The sequence below is a fragment of the Hevea brasiliensis genome, chromosome 17 (assembly GCF_030052815.1).
Source record: "Hevea brasiliensis isolate MT/VB/25A 57/8 chromosome 17, ASM3005281v1, whole genome shotgun sequence".
Taxonomy (NCBI): Eukaryota; Viridiplantae; Streptophyta; class Magnoliopsida; order Malpighiales; family Euphorbiaceae; genus Hevea; species Hevea brasiliensis.
The window spans coordinates 10,408,781-10,429,321 of NC_079509.1; the positions used below are offsets into that span (position 1 = coordinate 10,408,781).

General features: G+C 36.6%; 3 protein-coding genes across 4 annotated transcripts; all 3 read left to right on the forward strand.

Moving 5' to 3' along the window:
• Nucleotides 1–745, forward strand: LOC110639348 (mini zinc finger protein 3). The gene has a single exon (XM_058140130.1). It carries the CDS (start codon nt 259–261, stop codon nt 547–549), a length of 291 nt encoding a protein of 96 aa, XP_057996113.1. The 5' UTR covers nt 1–258; the 3' UTR covers nt 550–745.
• A 4,805-nt stretch (nt 746–5,550) lies between these two features.
• Nucleotides 5,551–6,579, forward strand: LOC110645670 (gibberellin-regulated protein 6). Its single transcript, XM_021798897.2, has 4 exons — nt 5,551–5,757; nt 5,836–5,871; nt 5,963–5,996; nt 6,189–6,579. The coding sequence occupies exons 1-4, from the start codon at nt 5,689–5,691 to the stop codon at nt 6,368–6,370; spliced, it is 321 nt and encodes a 106-aa protein (XP_021654589.1). The 5' UTR covers nt 5,551–5,688; the 3' UTR covers nt 6,371–6,579.
• Nucleotides 6,580–9,518: 2,939 nt separating this feature from the next.
• On the forward strand, nt 9,519–12,981 carry LOC110645683 (probable arabinosyltransferase ARAD1). Of its 2 annotated transcripts, none has more exons than XM_021798908.2 (3): nt 9,519–9,662; nt 9,858–11,271; nt 12,222–12,981. In XM_021798908.2, exons 2-3 carry the CDS (start codon nt 10,306–10,308, stop codon nt 12,729–12,731), a joined length of 1,476 nt encoding a protein of 491 aa, XP_021654600.2. In that variant the 5' UTR covers nt 9,519–9,662; nt 9,858–10,305; the 3' UTR covers nt 12,732–12,981. The 2 variants fall into 2 exon arrangements, with proteins under 2 accessions (XP_021654600.2, XP_057995576.1); XM_058139593.1 differs by having other exon boundaries at nt 9,528–9,662; nt 9,779–11,271.
• Nucleotides 12,982–20,541: the final 7,560 nt, after the last annotated feature.

Below are 20,541 nucleotides of genomic sequence, written 5' to 3' on the forward strand. Positions count from 1 at the left end.
GCTAGTGGCATTTTTCTATTCCTTGGTTCTTACTAGTGGGATAGCACTAACCCCTTATAAATACACATGCTAGGGTTAGGGTTAAGTCATCAATACACACAAAGGCGTACATCTTTTTTTTCCTTCTAGTTCAATCAACCCAAAAGCTGGCTCTTTTCCGTCCTTCACTCCTGTGCTTGAATGAGAAAACTCGTTACCAGGAACCTCCTGAACATATTTCCATTAACACGTTCAAAAGATTGTTAGGGTTTTGAAAAGATGAAGAAACGCCAAGTGGTACTCAAAAGAGATAAAGGGTCTGGAAGAGCTTCTACTACTTCATCTTCAGTGGTGAGAAATGTGAGATATGGAGAGTGCCAAAAGAATCATGCGGCGAATATCGGAGGCTATGCTGTGGATGGTTGCAGGGAATTCATGGCAAGCGGAGAGGAAGGTGCTGCCGGTGCCTTCATGTGTGCTGCTTGCGGCTGCCACAGGAATTTCCACAGAAGGGAAGTGGAAACTGAGGTTGTTTGTGAGTATTCTCCGCCTAATTCTAGTCGAAAATAGATTTATAACACACAAATAGAGTGAAGAATTTTATATGTATGATATAAATTTGGCTGATTGTTGTGTGAAACGGGAAATACAAAATTAATCTGCAAGCGGTGTGCATGCTCTTTTCAAACTTGTTTTAATATTGTATTATATCTCAAACTTCAATTAATGCAAATCCTTCAACAAAAATTGGGAGGACTTTCTTTTCTCTTTCTGTAACTTCATCTAATTACTTTTGTTTATTGAAATTACATGACAAAGGGATTGAAACTTTCTATAATTTTGCACACAATCAGATTATGCATACGGAAGAAAATTAGGAAAGGGAAAGTGTGGGGCATCCCATTGCAAATGTAAAATTTGTTATTTGAATCGCATAATCTAAGCATAAAAACCATTAAAATGCAGGTCTAAGCTCATTCCTCTAGTTATTAAGAAATTTACAGCTTTCCCTTTAGTTATAATTATTTCTTTGCATCTAAAGCATTAGCTCTCTCATTTTTCTGTCACTCGTATACACTACTGCCACTTGGGCACCTATACATATAGGAGTGAAAAGCACTACGACTGACATAAATTTTCAGTTGTTTCATCCCATTAATCAACAATTGAGAATAACACCCTTAGTGATTAGTAAAGTTTGTATGTTTTTCCTTACTTCTCTCAATCCCTCAATTGATAGCTAAGTATCTTGCAGCATTTTCAATTCTTGGGGAAAGAAGGGGAAAGAAGGGGACTTTTCCATCTTCTAAAATAATTCATTATAATAAAACTTAAAAGTTGCCTTTTTTTCCCTTCCTTTTTTAGCAAAATATCAAAATGCATTTTCTTTGTTTTCATGCCATGATTTCTCGGTGACCAAACAGCCAAGAATATTTCCCTATATAGATGGTTTATCCAATTATCCTGGTTATAATCATGTAGTATCTGGAATAAAATAATTTTCAAAGGCCCACATATCCCATCATGTTATCATCATAATAAATAATCTTTTCAATAGTTAACTTAAAAATGATAAAGCTTAGACAACAGAATTTATATTTGAGGAAGTGACCCTCCTTTCTTCTGGGTGGCGGAGCTTACTAGAAAAGAACAAAGAACATGAACAAGATAACAAAATAAAATATTAACAAATGAGCTGGAAATGGAAACAATGCTTTATATCTTTTCCTGGAGATGCTTCATCAATTGTTTAATATTGCCTTGTGTATATATGCACATTTTTGAGTTTTTTTTTTGGGGGAGGGAGAGGGGAGAGGGGAGGAGGGAGGAGAGAGAAGGGAGAGAGAAGGGTTGTGAACAGAAGTTAAGTTTTAATTATAGTATAGAATTCTTTGTTTTTTCTTGGCTTTTATAGCACATAACAAATAAAGAAATCTGCATATATATCCATATTTAAATTAAGTGCTAAATACCTATTGGAAGTGGTTTGTGGATGGGCATGTTGCACCACTGATCGTTATGCCAACCATAGAATGATTACAAACAAGAGCACCGCATGACAAGATAGATTGACACGTTGACAACCATGATAGGATGGATTGACACATTGACAAGCTCAACTATTAATGTGCTATCTAGGATTTAATCTTTTGTGGGATACCCCTTTACCTTTTTTATGAGTTGACAGATCCTCCACTATATATTTAGGAGCTTGTTTTAGAATTGAAAATTGATTCATTTTTAATATTCAGAAGGCACGAATTAATTTCTTTTAGTGTCCAAAGGAGAAAAGAAAAGAAAAGAAAAGAAAAGAAGAGAAGAAGATTATAAAGCTAGAAGAAGAGAAAGGAAGTGAAGGTTTAGTTAAATGTCTTAACAGAAGATTTAGAGGAAAAGAAATGAAGTGTATGAGCAAGAGGATGAAAAATTAGAAATACAAGATGAAGGTATAGAATTTTGTAGTTTTATATATATTATGGTTAAAGTGGGAAAGTAAGAAGAATGAAATCAAAGTAGCATGTTCTTTCAAAAGAAAGAAAGAATTCCCAAAGCAATAACTCAATAGTGAGAAATTTCAACAAGAAATAAATTTTCATCGGAGATACTTCATAAGAATGTCAATGTTTCTCCACTTTCCCTCCATTCTTATTCATAATCTTTCTTTCCAAACATGGTACATAATTTTCTTTCTTTGCTGCCGAGTCAAAGCATAATTTGGTTTTCTGGCACTTAGCGCAGGTGGTAAGATGCAACTCTCTCTCATTTTTGTTTCATACAATTCTAAATTCCTCCCCCTTTACCTGTTTTCATTTGAATTAAGCAAATGAGATGGTTCAAACCCAGTCCACTTATTGATTTATATCCCAAGAGCCATCTTTATTTTATATATTGGTGCTGGTGACCAACCTGATCCTATTGATGTCTTCGGGGACCTTCGGTATGTTGAACACCATAAAAATAATAGCCCTGGGCTGGGGGATCATCACAAGAAAATTGAACATTTTTTAAACTGTTCAATTTTCAAAGGAACAATATAGTTAGATAAAGCCACCTTCTGTGTTGATCCCTCTGCCACAAAATTTTCCATGGTATGAGAACACGCATATATATAATTAACATAAGGCTAGAGTATATGCTTGGCTTTTAGTTTACTAATTTTAAATATTGCGGGGGTGCCAAAAATTTGAGGATTGGATTGGGGCCATCCCCCACAAGCCATAAGGCCCATGTCAGATATTTATAAATAATATACATACATTATCTATTCATAACACCCCCTTCAATGTTTTAAGTATGCTGTCTATGATTGAACACTTAATTATTAGATGCTCCTTTCCGATTCAGATTCATTCACATCTTGGAATGAAGCTTATGCTGTGGTTGTAAATGTATGATTTGCTTCAATGGTTGGAACAGCAATGAATGGGAATTTCAGTTGAACACATATTCCGCATAATTTAAGAAGCATTATGCTCTGGCCAGTTTGAATAGAGATTGCATGCCACTCTGATACCAATGCAAATAAGCAAAAATAGCATCGAGGGAGATTCTTCAGTATTATTCAAATAATGTATGGCTTCTTGAAGATTTGAATTAATTCTATTTTATTTGCTGCACATGATGTTGATTCACCCTTAAGCCTACACATGGACTTGAACGCAGAGCCCTCTCCAATGCATTACAAAAATGCTTTCCTACCAGAATCGGAGATTTGCCTTATCAAATAAACAATATGAGAGGTTTATTAATTAAAAATTATTCACATCCAAGGGCCTCAAAATCATTGTTGTTGTAAAATTTTAATAACAAATTTATTAAATTTTTACATAATTTATTAATTTGTTTACAATAATTTTAATATGTTATGAAACCGTTATCTTATATGTACAAAGGTCATAATTTTATAACCGTCGCTAAAAAATTGTTACCTTAAATTTAACATACAGCAGTGCTTCCTTATCATCAATTAAGATTTAATTTTGTTGGTATCAAATTTATTTAGTCTGAATATATAATATTAATGTCAAATTTAAGAATATTTTAAAGTAAAAATTAAAAAAAAATGTACATTTTTATTAAAATTGAGTGATATCAGGACAAATTTTTGATAATGTTACTGATATATATATATATATTACAAATATGAGGACAAACTACTCTAACATAGTACAGTAATAAGATAATTGAACAGTCGGTTGTAAAATGCAAGGCATTGTTAGTGTGGAGAAAAGAGTGGCCATTAGCAGTTACCCGTATATATACCGAATTGGAAATGAGCTACGGAAAACATAGCATGGACAGGATGGGATGGTGTTGTCGTTTTTACTGCAATTTGTTGGGTCATGCATGTGCTTTGGTTGCTTAGCTCAGATGGCTGGCACATGGATACTCTTCCAACTCCTTCGTTCAATTATGAGCTCCCAAGATTCTCCTTCCTCTCCCACTTCCATACTCCACTACACCACATCAATTCTTCTCCTCCATGATCTTGCTATGTCACCGTTTCACTGGGGCAAATACAGTGGCTAGATGCATCAAAGGGTTTTTATGGGTTTAGAATATCTTTGTAGAGAATAGCAGTAAAGTAGACTTCTCTCATCATAAATGTCATCCATATTTGCCTCACCTCTTGTTCTTGAAGTGCCCTACACACTCAACTGCCTTCCCATGTTACCATGGCAGCAATGCATCAGCTGTTTTGTCCACTTACCCATCTACCCTTCAAATTATTATTCTTTCATCCTGACTTTAATTAGTAATTAGTATCTTCAATGACTGCTTCTACTTCCATTATGTAACCACTAGATTATATTTTTTAGTGGTAATATTGTTTTAAAAGGGAAATAAATGTAATTAATCAGTAGTAAGTATGCTTACTTAGAGAATCTGAAAACAGAATCTTTGGCTTTTTTTTTTTTTATCGTACCTTTCTCTTTTGTGGGTAAAAATTTTAGTGAGTATTACATACACTTGCCCTTTTTAGAGATGGTGGAAAGATTACCCAAGAGATTGAAGAGGCATAAAAAAAAAAAAAAATATATATATATATATATATATATTGTTTTTGTGTAATTATGGGTGGTTGAGGAGGGTCTTTAAGCCGTTTTAACAAAGTGCAATCACATGGGCATATAAATGTCACCAGTTTTGAGAAAGAACAGAAGAGAAATATGTGGATATGAACGACGTCCAAGGGACCGACCATTTGTGAATTGCTTGAACCAACTTTTTCAATGTGCAAATGGATAATCCATAGCTTTAAATGAGACCCAGATCGTACAACAGTACACATTGTTTATATGAAAGACTAATACAAATAGTTTTTTTAGATGTATACGGTTGTTTGATGATTTGTTTGTTAACTTAAGATTGTATAAATTTACAACTAATTGATGCAATTAGATGGAATAATGCATTTTAACTTCATTAATGTCGAATTTCCAAACAGAGAATTTGGAAAATATGACTCTCAATTGAGGCTTTGATTAGAGTTATTGTAGGAACAACAGATTAGGCAGAGCCCAATGTATTGGCCAGCTAACCCCTCAGAGTTCTATTTATAGCATACACTACCTTGGCACTTGGCACTAAGAAGCAAGAGCAGAAGCAGAGCCCCCACACAACCAGGCCAAATTTCACTCAAAACCCTCTCTCCCTGCCTTTTCTCCTGTTCCCAGCCCAACGAGAGGCTGCTTTTGCCTGGTAGTAATGGCAGTGGCTAAACTTGTCTGCGTCTTGCTTCTGGCTATCCTCGGCATTTCCATGGTTGCAACCCAGGTAAAGTTCTTGTTGCCTTCTATGCACAATCTGTATGGTTCATTGCTCTAATATGCAAAATATTTTCTTGAATTGCAGGTCATGGCAAAAGATACCCAACACCACCTTGACAGCGTAAGTTTCAATTTCCTCTTTCAACATTTTTGGGTAATCAGATAAAAACACCTGCAAATACATTACTAAGACAAAAATTTCTAATTTTCAGGGGAATTATGGACCTGGAAGTCTGAAGAGCTCCCGTAAGTGATCATTTTGCATTTGAAAGCAGGTTTCTAGTATGAATTGATGATAATTAATTAATTGGTCTCGGAATGCAACAACTAAAATCCTAGAAAAGACAATAAATTTGAAAATTTTATAATAGAATAAGCACATATGAAAACAGAATATTAGTATAATATGATGTTAATAAAATGGAAGGAATTTGGCAGAATGCCCATCGCAGTGCACGAGGAGATGCAGCAAGACACAGTACCACAAACCGTGCATGTTCTTCTGCCAAAAATGCTGTGCAAAGTGCCTATGCGTGCCTCCAGGCTACTATGGAAATAAAAATGTATGCCCCTGCTACAACAACTGGAAGACCAAGCGTGGAGGACCCAAATGCCCTTAGATTTCTTTTCTTCTTCTCTTTGCTATGGGAAATGCTTGTTTCCCTTGGTCATTAATTTGATGACCTTTAATTTCCAATTCATTTTATGGCTCTTTTTGGGTTCCTCATTTGAGAAGCTTTTTACTGCCCAAATATATGCTATTTTTCTTTTTTTTTTTTTTATGCATCTTTCTTTTCTAAATTAATAAAAATTGCATCACTTCATCTAATGATTAAAATTGGCTTAATTTTTGTTATGGTTAAATATTTAATGTGGATTTGGAGTTTTTACTAAATATAATATTTGTATTTTTTTTTTTAAATCTATTTCATTAAATGAGATGAGAATTTAATGCAATCAATCTTATGGGCAAAAGTGGAGAGACCTGTTTCCTATTGATCGATTATGGTAAAAACTAAATTAATGTATAAGAAGAACAAAGGCTTCTTCATTGTCCTGGAGCAGCTCTACGACATTTTTGGCCGAGGTGGAGTTGACGTGCTTTGTTTTGCAAATCTTCGTATTCATTATCTTTGGGTGAATTGCTGGACTGTAATGGGTGTTTTGCTCTTTACGTGGTTGGCAATGTGTCTGGCTTCAATTGCAGTTTTTCGACGGAGGCAAGTCCAATGTAATTAACGATAAGCTTTCTCTGTTTTAATTTTCATCCCTGTAATTAGGGTTCAAGGTTGGAGGTAAGTGTTTATGAATTGGTTCGATTGGATTGAATCAATTTAATTTGAATTGATTCGATTTAGGATGGTTAGACTTTCTTGGGTTTGTTTCTCGTCCCATAATGTGGAGTTGTGGACCCTAATTTCTTTTGTTTTGACAGATCCATTTGTATATGCCCATTTATGCTTTTGCATATTAAAAAAGAAAAAATTATCCTGAAAAAGCTACAGCCAATTTTTTTAGATTTTATTTAGTATTAATGTTTGAATTATTATTTATAACAATATTTATTAAAAATATTTTATATAAATAATTTATTTTTAACGAAATTAAAAAAAAAAATAATTCAATATTGTACACAAAAACTGGCCTAAAATGTCATCTCATTGCAATATTAGAAGAAAACGAAACAGAGTTTAAAGAGAATCAAATTGGGCTGATATATATATATATATATAGGTGTGCAAACGGTCGGTTTGGTTTCGAACCGAACTGAACCGATAAAATCAAAAATTAAAAATAAAAAATTTTAAAAACCGAATGAAATCGATTAATAAGAGAAAATTGAATCGAATCAAATCAATAAATATCGGTTCGGTTCGGTTCGGTTCGGTTTTAAACCTATCAAATCTAAATTTTAGGGTTCGGTTCGATTTTATTTGATTTCCTTTATATATATATATATTAATAATTTCTGTTTGGTTCAGTTTTTTTATTTTTTATGAAAACAACCGAACCAAACCGATTAACCAAAATTATCAAAAATTATAAATCAAACCGAATCGATTAATTTTAAAACCAAACTGATTGAACTGAATTAGTTCGATTCGATTCAATTTTTCGATTTAAACCAAAAATTGCTCTCTCATATATATATATATATATATATATATATATATATATATATATATATATATATATATATATATATAGTTTATTTAAAAAAAATTATTTTTTTAAAAAAATACTTAATTTTTTTATTTAAAAAAATAATTTATTTATTTTTAAAAATATTTTAAATAAACAAAATCTAAGAAAAAAAATTATTTATTCAAATCCGATATCAGGATGAATTAAATTGAGCGAGTCAACTTCATATTCTTAAAAAAAACGATATTAGTCGTTGTAACGTCATAAATGTGGCATCTTTTCTCGAATAAAAATTCCATTGCTTGCAAGACTTTTGATGGTATTTTTTTATTACCAATAAGATTCTAAGTTGACACATATATAAAAACCATTTTTTTATTAATTAGCTGCACCTACTTATGCACCAAATTAACCATTGTTTATGTTAATCTCTTCCTTAACAACACCTTTAATGGGTTCCCCCCTCCCCCCATATAATAATTTTTAAAAAATTGTTAATGCTGACATTATAATATCAATTAATTATCTTTCAATCTTTGTCAAGTTGGTTTGAATATATCTCAAACTCTAAATGTATATATATATATAAAAAATATTATTTAATAGAAAAAATTAGTATACGAATATATTGCCTACATATTTAATAAGGTACATAATTTTTTTCATACCCACATACGTCTGAAAGTAATTTCATTACATTTATATTAAGATTGAAAAAAAAAAAAATTCATTCCTTGCTTGAACTAATCTTCAATTTTCTTTTAATTAGTCATAATATTGAACCTTTCAATGCACCAAATATAACATTGATTATGTGGAGAAAAGATGATAGAAAGAGTAGCTATAATCAAAACCTCTATTTTCAACCTCTAATGAAAATTTAACCACCTTCCTTGGACTTTCTATTTTACATTGTATTAAAGTTAAATCACCTACTCATTGTGTACATTGGATGGGCATGGCATGGGTATCATTGACTATTTCATTTAATTAAAAAAATGGCTTATCATAAAATTTACGATTAAACACTCATTAATAATTAAATCAAATTTAATAAACTCTTAAAAATATTATTAAATATTAAATCAAATTCAAAATGAAAACTTATTCTAAAACAAGATGAAAATAAAGTTTGAAAATTTTGAGTAGCATTTTGAATCTCGATTTATTGTGCAACATGATTTATATATATATATATATATATATATATTAATAAACTGCATATATCTCTCAATGTATTAGATTAAGCTTAATTTTATGGGTTTACTTTTTGGAAAGCGGGAAAGGCCAATTCCTTGCTTCAAAAAGTAAAGATCCAATTATTTATTCTAATAATTCAAAAAAGTGGCGCTGGTGCACGAGAAAAGTATTATCCATCTGCCAATCCATAAGAAATATTCTCTCCACTGATTAAAATATGTTTATTATTATTATTTTTATTTATCTTTAATTATAAGTTACATTTTTATTTTAAAATAATAATTTATTAATTTTTTTAATATTAAAAATAAAACTTATTAATTAAAAATAATATTAAATTATTTAATTTTAAATAAAGTAATAAGAATAAAGAGTATATTAAAAAAATTAAGGGGGTATTTATTAATAATTCACTAAAACAATTTAATAAAAAAAACTTTAAAAATGGTAATATGCATTCATAATGAGCGGAGACTTTCGAATTTTCCAGACATGCCTTCCCCTGCGTGCTTCACAGACTGGAAAGGTGCTTGAAGGCCATGGAAACTTGAAAACCTAGCTGACCGGGTACTCTTTCTTGCAAGTTCTAATTGACCCGTTTAATCAAATCATATATCTTGCATGCCCAGATGATAAAAGTTTGATTTGATACTTGTTTCTCACTCTGATTTTCATTTGTTTAGGATGTTCCTCAACTTTCCATGAATATGTGCCTGCTCAAAATTATGATTTTTTGAGTTCTTTTATCGACTTGGTTTGCAGATAGAGTACGTACTCTGATAGCTCAAAGAAGAAGAGAAGCATTCGTGTTTTTTATTTTTTTTACAGAATCATGAAGAACAAGTTCAGAAAATATAAGCACTGAATAAGTGAGTTGTGTGTTGGATATTTTCAGGTGGTTGATGGTTGATATTTGTTGATAATATGTTGTAGATGAATCCTTGAAATCTTTTCAAGGGTTTAAGGGCGGAATTCTAGCCTTTATTTGGAGATAATCCTGTTTATGGAAACGAAGTAATTCTTGTTAATGCTTAGGAATTAATACCTCGTTTTTCAAGCGATTACCTTCTACATTGAGGCATTTAGAAGCCAAGATACATTTTGCTTGGGCATATACAAGAAATCTTTACTGTACCTCTCTTCATTGGGAAAGTAACTTTAATTGCTTTCATTCATCTTGAGTAATCTAGCGGTTCTGCTAATTCCGTCAATGTCTGAGAAAAGCAGACTTCCCTCTAGGTTTCTTTTTTTCTTGATTCCCATTTCTATGTTCTTTTTTATCATTTCCTCAGTTTCCCTTCTTCAACTAGGCAATATTTCTCTCCTACCCGGGTCTGTTTTCAAGCTAATTCTTCTGAATAGTACAGCAGTTTATTTGAAATCCAATGTCAAAAGTGAACCAGTCAAAATTCCCTTCTTCTCTTCCATGGCATCACAGATTGATACTAAAGCATCAATGAGAAGTGGAGGTGTTAAATGTCCAAATTCAGAAATGGCTGCTATTGGAAAGCAAAAAAGGGAAAATTGTGACCACAATCGAGCTCTCTTAAGGGTATATATGTATGACTTGCCTCCTGATTTTCATTTTGGGTTATTGGCTTGGAAGGGAAAAGCAAATCAAACATGGCCAAATGTTGATGACCTTAATCATATACCACTATACCCAGGTGGGTTGAACCTACAGCACAGTATAGAATACTGGCTGACCCTTGATCTTCTAGCATCAAGCACACCCAAGGTGGCCAGACCTTGCAGTGCGGTTAGAGTGCAGAATTCTAGTCAAGCAGATATAATTTTTGTGCCATTTTTCTCATCTTTGAGTTACAATCGACATTCTAAGCTTCATGGAAAGGAAAAAGTTAGCGTGAACAAGATGTTGCAGGATAGATTGGTGCAATTTTTAATGGGTCAGCATGAATGGAAGCGATATGGGGGAAGGGATCATTTGATTGTAGCCCACCATCCAAATAGCATGATAGATGCTAGAAAGAAGTTGGGTTCTGCCATGTTCATTCTTGCAGATTTCGGTAGATACCTGCTTGAAATTGCAAATCTTGGGAAGGATATAATAGCTCCTTACAAGCATGTTGTGAGGACAATTCCAAGTGGTAAATCAGCTCAGTTTGACGAGCGTCCCATATTGGTGTTTTTCCAAGGAGCAATATATAGGAAGGATGTAAGTTTCTCTTACTTTTTCCTTTTATTGAAACTGTTGAAATGTTCATCACTTGATGTGTTAATAATCTAAAATTGACCCTTTATTCTTAATATTGACTTGTGATACGCTGGAAAACTGGAATTTATAACCAAAACTCTAGGTTGAACAAGACAGTACATTAGTGCTCAAATTGTCACAATGCAGTTTTGCAAGGTGATTCAGGCTTTCTAGATGCGGCTGATGGGAACTGTTCTGCTTGTTTTTTCTTTTTCTCTCTAGTGCCTTGTTATTATTTTAACATGATTCTGTGACAATATTTCAATTATTTGTCATGTAGAAGAGTTCCCCAGATCATAAGCTATGATTATCCCACTAACTGAAAAATATGATTCTGAAGATTCTCTGGACAGTTCCTTCCTTCATTTGGGCCACAATTTACATCCATTGTACATAATAAAGATCATAATTAGGTTCTGTTCTTGAGTTAGAATTAACAGTTGGTAGTTAGGCAATAATGCAATATCTTGGAACCATTTCAAAACCTAGTGCTTAACAGCACTGGAGGATAAAAGTATTCATTAAGATTTTATCATGTTTGAAAGCTTGAACTCATGTCATACAAGAAGGGATGCTGATCAATTATGAACAAGAAATCAAAAGTCTAAGTCATTGATCATAAATTTTGAATCCTAAAAACCACAATTGAATAACAGGATTGTTATTATATGATACAACTTGAATGTCACAGATTTTATTGATAAAGGTTTGCAAAGACAATTTTTTTTTTGTCTTTGCTTTCCTAATATTAGACTATTGCTCTTTTGTTTGTCCTACTTCTCCTCCTGTCTTATTTTCTTGAATTTAATTTCAGAAAGAACTAACTACATCTAAAATAATGTATCCCAATTGCCAAAAAAATAGAAAGAAAAAAAGGTAATATATTTCACCATATGTTCTTTCTCTTCCAGGGAGGAGTCATTCGCCAAGAACTGTATTACCTTCTGAGAGATGAGAAAAATGTACACTTTACATTTGGAACTGTTCGAGGGAATGGGATCAACAAGGCTAGTCACGGAATGGCCTCATCCAAGTTCTGTCTCAATATCGCTGGCGATACCCCTTCCTCAAATCGCCTCTTCGATGCCATTGTGAGTCACTGCGTTCCTGTGATAATAAGCGATGACATTGAGCTACCATTTGAAGATGTCTTAGACTACTCAAAATTCAGTGTATTTGTGCGTGCATCTGATGCTGTTAAGAAAGGTTACCTACTGAATCTTCTTCGGAGTATTGAGCGAGACAAGTGGACCATGATGTGGGAAAGACTAAAGGATATTGCACCGCAGTTTGAATATCAGTATCCATCTCAGCCTGGTGATGCTGTAGATATGATTTGGAAGGCAGTATCACGTAAGAGATCTTCGGTGCAGTTTACACTTAACAGGAAGAAAAGATATCGCAGACCTGAGATTCATTAATCTAAATGACCAACAGCTAAAGGACAACTTAATACATTTCTTGGTCTTACATGCATTGACAAAGATGATTTTTTGCTGGATTGCATGTTTTTGGATACGACAAAAGCTCAGTTTTTTTTTTTCCCCAAGATCTATAGGTGCATCTGTTGTCTATAGTCCTTTATACTGTTGATTTCGTTGGTATATTTTTTTTCCTTACTAGATGGCAATCATCTTTATAGGATTCTGTCACAGAGCACGTTAATGTTCTTCCCTCTTCTTTTCAATTATGAGGCTCGGCTCGAGGATATCAGCTCAAAATAAGATGAAGTGTTGCACAGAAAAAGAAACTGGAATAGCTGTAAAAGTTTCATACAAGTATATGGAAAATACGATAATTAAGATCACATGCAAGTTGATATAGATTTTTCATGTGAAGAAATTTAGGAAAAGCACTATATTTCGTGTAGGAGAGCCAGCATCATCAACTTCAATGTATTCAGCTATAGTTAAGGACCCGACTTAAGTCTATACAATATAGAAAACATGCTTGCTCACAGAGGGGCCTTGGCTGCAATTCTTCAGCTCAACTAAAAAAAAATAATTGAAAAAAAAAAAAAAAACCTTTGACTAAATCAAATAAAATATGAAAAATCCAACAAACTCAAATTGAGAAACAGCTGAGGCGGCAAAGGACTCCCTGTACCCCCTCATATTTCTCTTTTATATCAGTTATAGCCTCAAGCCATCACCTTCTTTGCTGGAAAAACTCCTGTGTCCTTTCCACTTTGCCTAACAGCTTCAAACTGTCAACATCTGTTGTGGATGGGATTTGATCCCTTTCCAACCGTTCTTTTGTTTGACTGGTTGGGATCAAACACCATTGATGGTGCAGAAGCAGAACTTGCCAGTTTTTGCAAATCCTTTGGAGGAACAGACCTCAACATACGCGAATTTTGAGCGAATGGTAATAGCCCTTGCTTCCATCTCAGGGCAAGATCTAAGCTTGTCACGCTGGAAACCTTCTGTGGTTGAAGAGCCAAGTACCCAATACAAAGAAGAAGAAGAAGAATCCCCCTATCAACCATAAAGCCCATGTTTGCAAGTATTGTGCAAAGTAAAAGAAAGGATACAATTACAAAGGTATATATCCCCTGTTTGCAGCAATGATGAGAGAATGAGTTGTGTGTTTTAGACTGAAATCTCCTCAATCACTGATCCTGAGGCTTATATATCTGTAAAAATAAGCCTGTGGTTTTATCCTTTTATGAGATTTGGAAGGCTAAAAAAACCATAAAGCACAGAGGAGGGCCCAGAACATGTAGGGAACCCTATAGATTCACCTCAATCATAAGCCTGCCATGGAATAGAAGCAAATACAGTAGCAAATATACAAGGCTGTTTTAGAAGACTCTGACAAGTTTGAACAAAAAGTTTATGGTTGGAACAATATCCTTGGGAAGATAAGTATCTTTTCATTCCAGTTTCCTCCCATTTCCCTATCGTTTGCCTTGCTCTTTTTTACCAAACCATGACCAAATTCCAGGCTATTGAATTCTTTGGCCGAGTTACCACATCATCCGGCCAAGCTGACATGTCATTCCAAGTTGGATTTCTCGATGTGAAATAGCCAAAGTGGCTTAGCTTGCCAAATGCAAGCTTTAATTTGGTACAGCTCGGCTGCCACATGTTTATAGAATACTACAGTACAAAGCAAGAAGGCCACATTAAAAGTAGAGATGTTGGGGGCGAAGGGAAAGGGAATAGCAACCTCTCTAAAAAAATAAATTAAAAAACAAGAACTTGCTTTATGCTTGTAACTAACTTTAGAATTCCAAGCTCTTCTCTCCATGCAACAAAAATATCAACAAGTCTTGGTTCCTTGTGCTAACTATGTTTCCTTTATGCTTTTCTTAATTTGATCCATCTTTGGATTGCCCAACCCTGAGGTTCTCCATTCAAAGTTTTCAAAACAAAAAACAACCCATTAAGCTTCTCCATATTTTGCGCTTCTGGGGTCTGGTATCCATCCTTTTATTCATCTTGCTCGTTTATCCATAAAGCCCGTATCTCTTCCAGTTTGAATTAACAGCAACTTAAAATAACTGTACTGGCCATGCTCAAAGCGTAGGACGTAACTGGTTGGATGCTCCAATGACGCGGCTGCTCTCTCCTTTCACCACATTATTAAAGTAAAAGAAAGAAATGAATGAGTAGTTGCTTTCGAAAATCACCCTTCACTGTCACATTTTGTAACACCCCAAAATTTTATTAATTATGAGTATTTTTGATATTTAAATTTTATTTAAATTTTAGGAATTTTTTTGAGATTTTTCGGATTTTAAAAATCGGGTTCGATTTTCCGAAAATATAAACTTTGATGATTTTTAAAAATTTATTTAAAGACCACGTGGCAAAACTAAAAATATATTTGGAGTCTACGTATTTTTCTGAGTTTTATGGAATTTTTTCGAAATTTTTGGACCTCGTTTTCGGTCCCGAGGCAGAGTAAAAATTCAAAATTTTGTATTTCGAATCGAACCGGCCGAATCGAACCGGACCGGATCGGACCGGTCGAATCGAACCGGCCCCCTTTCCTTTTTCTTCTCCCGCGCGCGTCTCTCTCTTTTCTCTTTCTTTTCTCTCTCCTCCTCTCCCCTGCGCGCGCGCGTCGCTCCAGTTTCTCCGGCCAAATCCGGCCGATCCGGCCACCGATTGGACCGGGTCTTGTGTCCAAAATCATCTACTCGGCGAGAGCTTTCCATAGACACCAAGAACGCCGAAATCCATCGAGCGGATTGTCCGATTTTTGCTCGGGAAGATTTTCGCCCATTTCGACTTTTGGGCTAGATTTCTCGAAAACCATGAATCCCACGAGAAAACCGAGGCTACCAGCACGCTCCACTCGACGAGGGCTTCGCGGGATATTAATTTCAAAATTTTCCGACAACGTTTTTCGGTGGGTCCCACGGAAATTTGCAGTGTATTTTCGAGCATTAAATGAGCTTAGAAAATTCTGAAAAATTTATGTACTAACCCCTGTGTTATGGGCTTCGTAGGTATTCTCATTTCGCGGAAATTCGGCGATTGACCGGTGCGAAATTCGGCATGCACCGTTCTGGAAAAGTCTCCAAATTGGGCCGAGATTTTGCCTACCCCCCCATTGTCAGACGTCCCGAGCGCGTCCCCGAAGTCGGAATCGGCAAAGGTAAACCCGAACCTTGTTTTTTCATAAATTTCTAGTGCTTAAATAGGATTAAAAATCCGTAAAATATTCGTGGTAGCTTAGAAAATTACGATTCTTTTTGAAATAGCTTAGTAATATTGCTAAGGACCGCGGGGCAAAGTTTTAAAATTTTTAGAGTTGATTTGGGCAGTTTTTGCAAAAATGGTCAATTATAGGGACTAAATTGAAATTTTACATATTGTGATAAATGATTGGTTTGGTGGGCCCAGGAGGGGCTGTGTGATATGACTGAGTTGTGGATATATGGATTGTGAGTATAGAAGTGTGTTTTGAATCCTTTTTCAGGTTGGTTAGGTCCTAGGTATAGGGGACTCGGATTTTCGCACGACTTAGGACGTATTTGGGTCTTTTCTTGATTTGTATTGAGTCATTTGTATTAAATGATTGTAATATGATTGTCGAGTGAGCCGGATGCCTTCTTCCTCCGCCACCGCCACAAGTAATTTGTCGTCAAGTGCGTGAGTAAAATATTAATTTTAACTGTAATTTCGATATTATTATATGTTCAGCATGCCCATGCATCACTTATATGCATATATTTATGTAGTTAAACTCTAGGCACGAATTATGTTGCATTGATAACTGTTAATGTGCCATGAGTGTTGTCGTGGTAGTTTGGAGCGGTGCGTGCGTTGGCGTGCGTGTGATGTGGTGTGGACTATGGATAGGACGCAGACACGGCTTGAGTTCTTCTGGGACCGGTCCTTCGGGTAGACACGGCTTGAGTTCTTATTGGGACCCCGATTTGGTATTTAAGTGGAAGTCCGAAATGAGTTCTTATTGGCACAGATTGGATTTAAGAGAGCTGTATAGGGGATCAGCTCCCATATACTATGAATAATGTTACAGGGTGTGTGAGTGCTCCAAATTACCTTTTTGATACTATGATGTGAATATGGTGTTGATGTTGCATTTCACTATACAGGTTGCATTAGTTTCAGATAGTTATAGAGATTATAGTTAAAATTTATATTTTAATATCTGATTAGAACGCTCTCTCCTGTTCAAAATATTATACAGGCCCGAGTAGGATAGTTTTTTCTGGGTTAACCTGCTTTTCTACCTCTCAGGTTGTTGTTCAATATTGTTTAATATTAATTACTCCTAGAATTTCCGCATGTGTTAGCGATTTATTTGAAATTGGTCGTAATATTTTTATCATGTTGGACCTGTAAACTTAAATATGTTATGCATGTTGATGGATTGGATGAGGGAGCTGAGCTCCCATTTATTTTATGTTGATGAGTATGTGGAGGGTGAGCTGAGCTCCCCAATTGAGTATTTATTGTGTTTACAGGTCGGGTGAGTCTATAACTCACCGTTGGTAAGTCCATTTAATGGCCGTACTCTGTCCGTTTGTTTTCTTGAAATTTGGCCCAAATGTGCCTTAGAGTTGTGTAAAAGAATAGTTAAGGCTAACTACGGGCCTCGGGGGCTTTAGGCTGGCCCAGGTCCTAGTGTCGGTCCGGCCCATAGGTTGGGTCGTGACAAATGTGGTATCGAGCTTAGGCTCCATTCTTAGGGAATGTTGTTTAAAGTGTTGGGAATAGTCAAATAGTATTCACATGCGGAAATATAGGGTCCACAATCGTCTTGCATTGTCATCTTTGCTTCTAGTTTCTGATCCATATGTTATGTATAAATATGAGTCAATAGATCTGAATAAAGTGCAGTTTTGAATTTTGTGGGCTCATGCTGAATTTCAGAAAATGCGTAGAAGGTGAGAGCCGCCATCGCACTGTAACTGGATGTGCCCGACGAAGTGTCGAGACAGATGAGGCGCCGCCCGAGGAGGCGGGTAGGAGGCCTAGAGTCGCTCAAGTAGAGGAGCAACAACCCCAAGACAGAGCAGTCCTTTATGGCACAGGGTCCCATGGACCCTATGGCAGCTACTCTAGCTGGTCTGCAGAGAACCATCGACATGATGGCTCAGTATATGGTCCATCCTCCACAGCAGTCCACCGCACCAAGAGAGGAATCTTACAAACAGATCATAAACTTCAAGAAGTTGGTGCCTGGTACCTATGATGTGTCAGACGACGCATATCGGTTTTTGGATTCCTGCAGACAGGCAGGAACAGAATTACAGTTGACTGATAGAAGATTGATAGAATGTATGCAGCACGTCATGGGGCCCATGCCTAGGCAATGGATGAATGACTATGTGTTACCTCGGATGGAGGGTTTGACATGGGCTCAGTTTGTGGAACTTTTCATCAATCGGTTCGTGCCAGAAAGCTTCAGAGATCAGAAACAGTGGGCCTTTGAGGCCTTAAGACAGAATGGCGTGTCCAGATGAATATGCTACAGAATTTCTGGAATTGAGCAGATATGCCCCTGCAACAGTAGCTACAGAAAAGAGGAAGGTGAATAGAGTCCTTAAGGGGCTTGACAGGAGGTATGCGAACCTGGCCATGATGTACGATCGTCTTTTGATGTGGTGGTGGATCGAGCGCATGCATTGAGGTTAGCTATCTTGTGGATGACAATGAAAGAGCAAAGAAAAACAGAGCGAGGGTTCTTGTGTGTTCCCACACGGGTACTATGGATAGTGGTGGCCAAACTACTTACAGAGGAAGAAGCAGAAATAAGAGGAGTGGTTTTAGACACAAATCCAGGGTTCGCACGGTACGGATCAGCGGGTAGCAGGCAAGGCGATTGCTCGTTCAGATCCTCTTTGGCACCGTGTGCACAGTGTGGAAGAGGACATTCAGGACCTTGTTTGATGGGGTCAGGAGTATGCTTCAGGTGTGGCCAACCGGGCCACTTTGCTAGAGATCGCCTGCTGATGAGCCACGATGGGGTCACAGTGGTTCTCATTGCAAATGTTCCTCGACAATTGTATCCGGTGCTTCCAACATGGCAGCGATCGGCCAACAGGCCGAGGACAAGGGGGACGTGGAATTGGAGGCAGATCAGGAGGTAGAAGTCAGTATCAGGGTTCTGCCACTCAGGGTAGGGGACAAGCTCGAGTTTTCACCCTGACCCACCAGGATGCTCAAGCTTCAAATGCGATTGTGGCGGTATTCTTACAGTACATTCTTATGAGGCTCGTGTTTTGATAGATCCGGGTGCTACGCACTCATTTGTCTCCCCTGTGTTTGCCATGAGGTTGGGTAGAAACCCTACAACTTTAGAGTGCCCTTTGTCAGTAGCTACCCCACTTAGTGACAACATAGAAGTAGACATGGTATTTCCGGGTAGCCCAGTGGTAGTGGATGGAAAGATCCTCCCAGCAGACTTGGTTCCTCTACCAGTAATGGATTTCGATGTAATCGGGATGGGTGGTTGGCGACTCATTATGCCACGTTAGACTGCATGTAAAAAAAGGTGTATTTCCACATACCTGGTGTGGAAGAGTTTAGCTTTGATAGTGACAGGAGCGTGGCTCCATATAATTTGGTGTCAGCAATTAGTGCTAGAAAAATGTTGAGGCGTGGATGCCAAGGGTATTTGGCATTGGTGAGAGATACATCTGTAGAAGGTGTCAGCATGGAAAATGTTCCTGTTGTCAGAGAATTTATGGGTGTCTTCCCAGAGGAGCTTCCAGGGTTGCCACCAGGAAGGGAAATAGAGTTTTGCATTGATGTTGTCCCGGGTACAAACCCCATATCGATGCCACCTTACAGGATGGCACCAGCAGAATTGAAAGAGCTGAAGGAGCAACTACAGGAGCTTTTGGACAAGGGTTTCATACGTCCGAGCACTTCACCCTGGGGTGCTCCTGTTCTATTTGTGAGAAAGAAGGATGGGTCATTGAGGTTGTGTATCGACTACAGACAGCTGAACAAGGTGACTGTGAAGAATAAGTATCCACTTCCTCGGATCGATGATTTGTTTGATCAGCTCCAAGGAGCTAGATTCTTTTCCAAAATAGACCTGCGATCAGGCTACCATCAGTTGAGAATCAGGGATGAGGACGTGTCCAAAACGGCTTTCAGGACAAGGTATGGTCATTATGAGTTCTTGGTGATGTCTTTTGGACTCACTAATGCACCAGCAGCCTTCATGGACTTGATGAACAGAGTGTTCAAGCCATTTTTGGACCGTTTTGTCATCGTATTCATTGATGACATTCTGGTATACTCTCGGACCGAGGAAGAACACGTGTGGCACTTGAGAATGGTGTTGCAGACGTTGAGGGAGCACCAGCTATATGCCAAATTTTCAAAATGTGAATTTTGGCTAGAAAGCGTCTCATTCTTGGGACACGTGGTTTCCAGTGATGGCATTCAAGTGGATCCCAAGAAAATTGAAGCTGTAACTGATTGGCTTAGGCCTATGATCAGCGAGGTGCGAAGTTTTCTGGGTTTAGCTGGCTACTATAGGCGTTTTGTGCAAGATTTCTCCAGGATAGCGGCTCCCCTAACTAAGTTGACCAGGAAGAATGTTCCATTCATTTGGACAGATGACTGTGAGGTGAGTTTCCAGAAGCTTAAGGAGTGTCTAACCACTGCCCCTGTGTTGACACTACCTGTGAGTGGTGAAGGATACACCGTGTATTGTGACGCCTCCAGAGTTGGCCTAGGGTGTGTTTTGATGCAGAATGGAAAGGTAGTGGCTTATGCTTCAAGGCAACTGAAG

Bases quoted from the DNA above. Each gene is read 5' to 3' on its own strand.
- LOC110645670 (XM_021798897.2), top strand. From the start codon at position 5,689: ATGGCAGTGGCTAAACTTGTCTGCGTCTTGCTTCTGGCTATCCTCGGC. The intron at 5,872-5,962 runs GTAAGTTTCAAT...TCTAATTTTCAG, and splicing joins CCCAACACCACCTTGACAGC to GGGAATTATGGACCTGGAAG. The intron at 5,997-6,188 runs GTAAGTGATCAT...GGAATTTGGCAG, and splicing joins TGGAAGTCTGAAGAGCTCCC to AATGCCCATCGCAGTGCACG.
- LOC110639348 (XM_058140130.1), top strand. From the start codon at position 259: ATGAAGAAACGCCAAGTGGTACTCAAAAGAGATAAAGGGTCTGGAAGA.
- LOC110645683 (XM_021798908.2), top strand. From the start codon at position 10,306: ATGTCTGAGAAAAGCAGACTTCCCTCTAGGTTTCTTTTTTTCTTGATT. The intron at 11,272-12,221 runs GTAAGTTTCTCT...TTTCTCTTCCAG, and splicing joins GAGCAATATATAGGAAGGAT to GGAGGAGTCATTCGCCAAGA.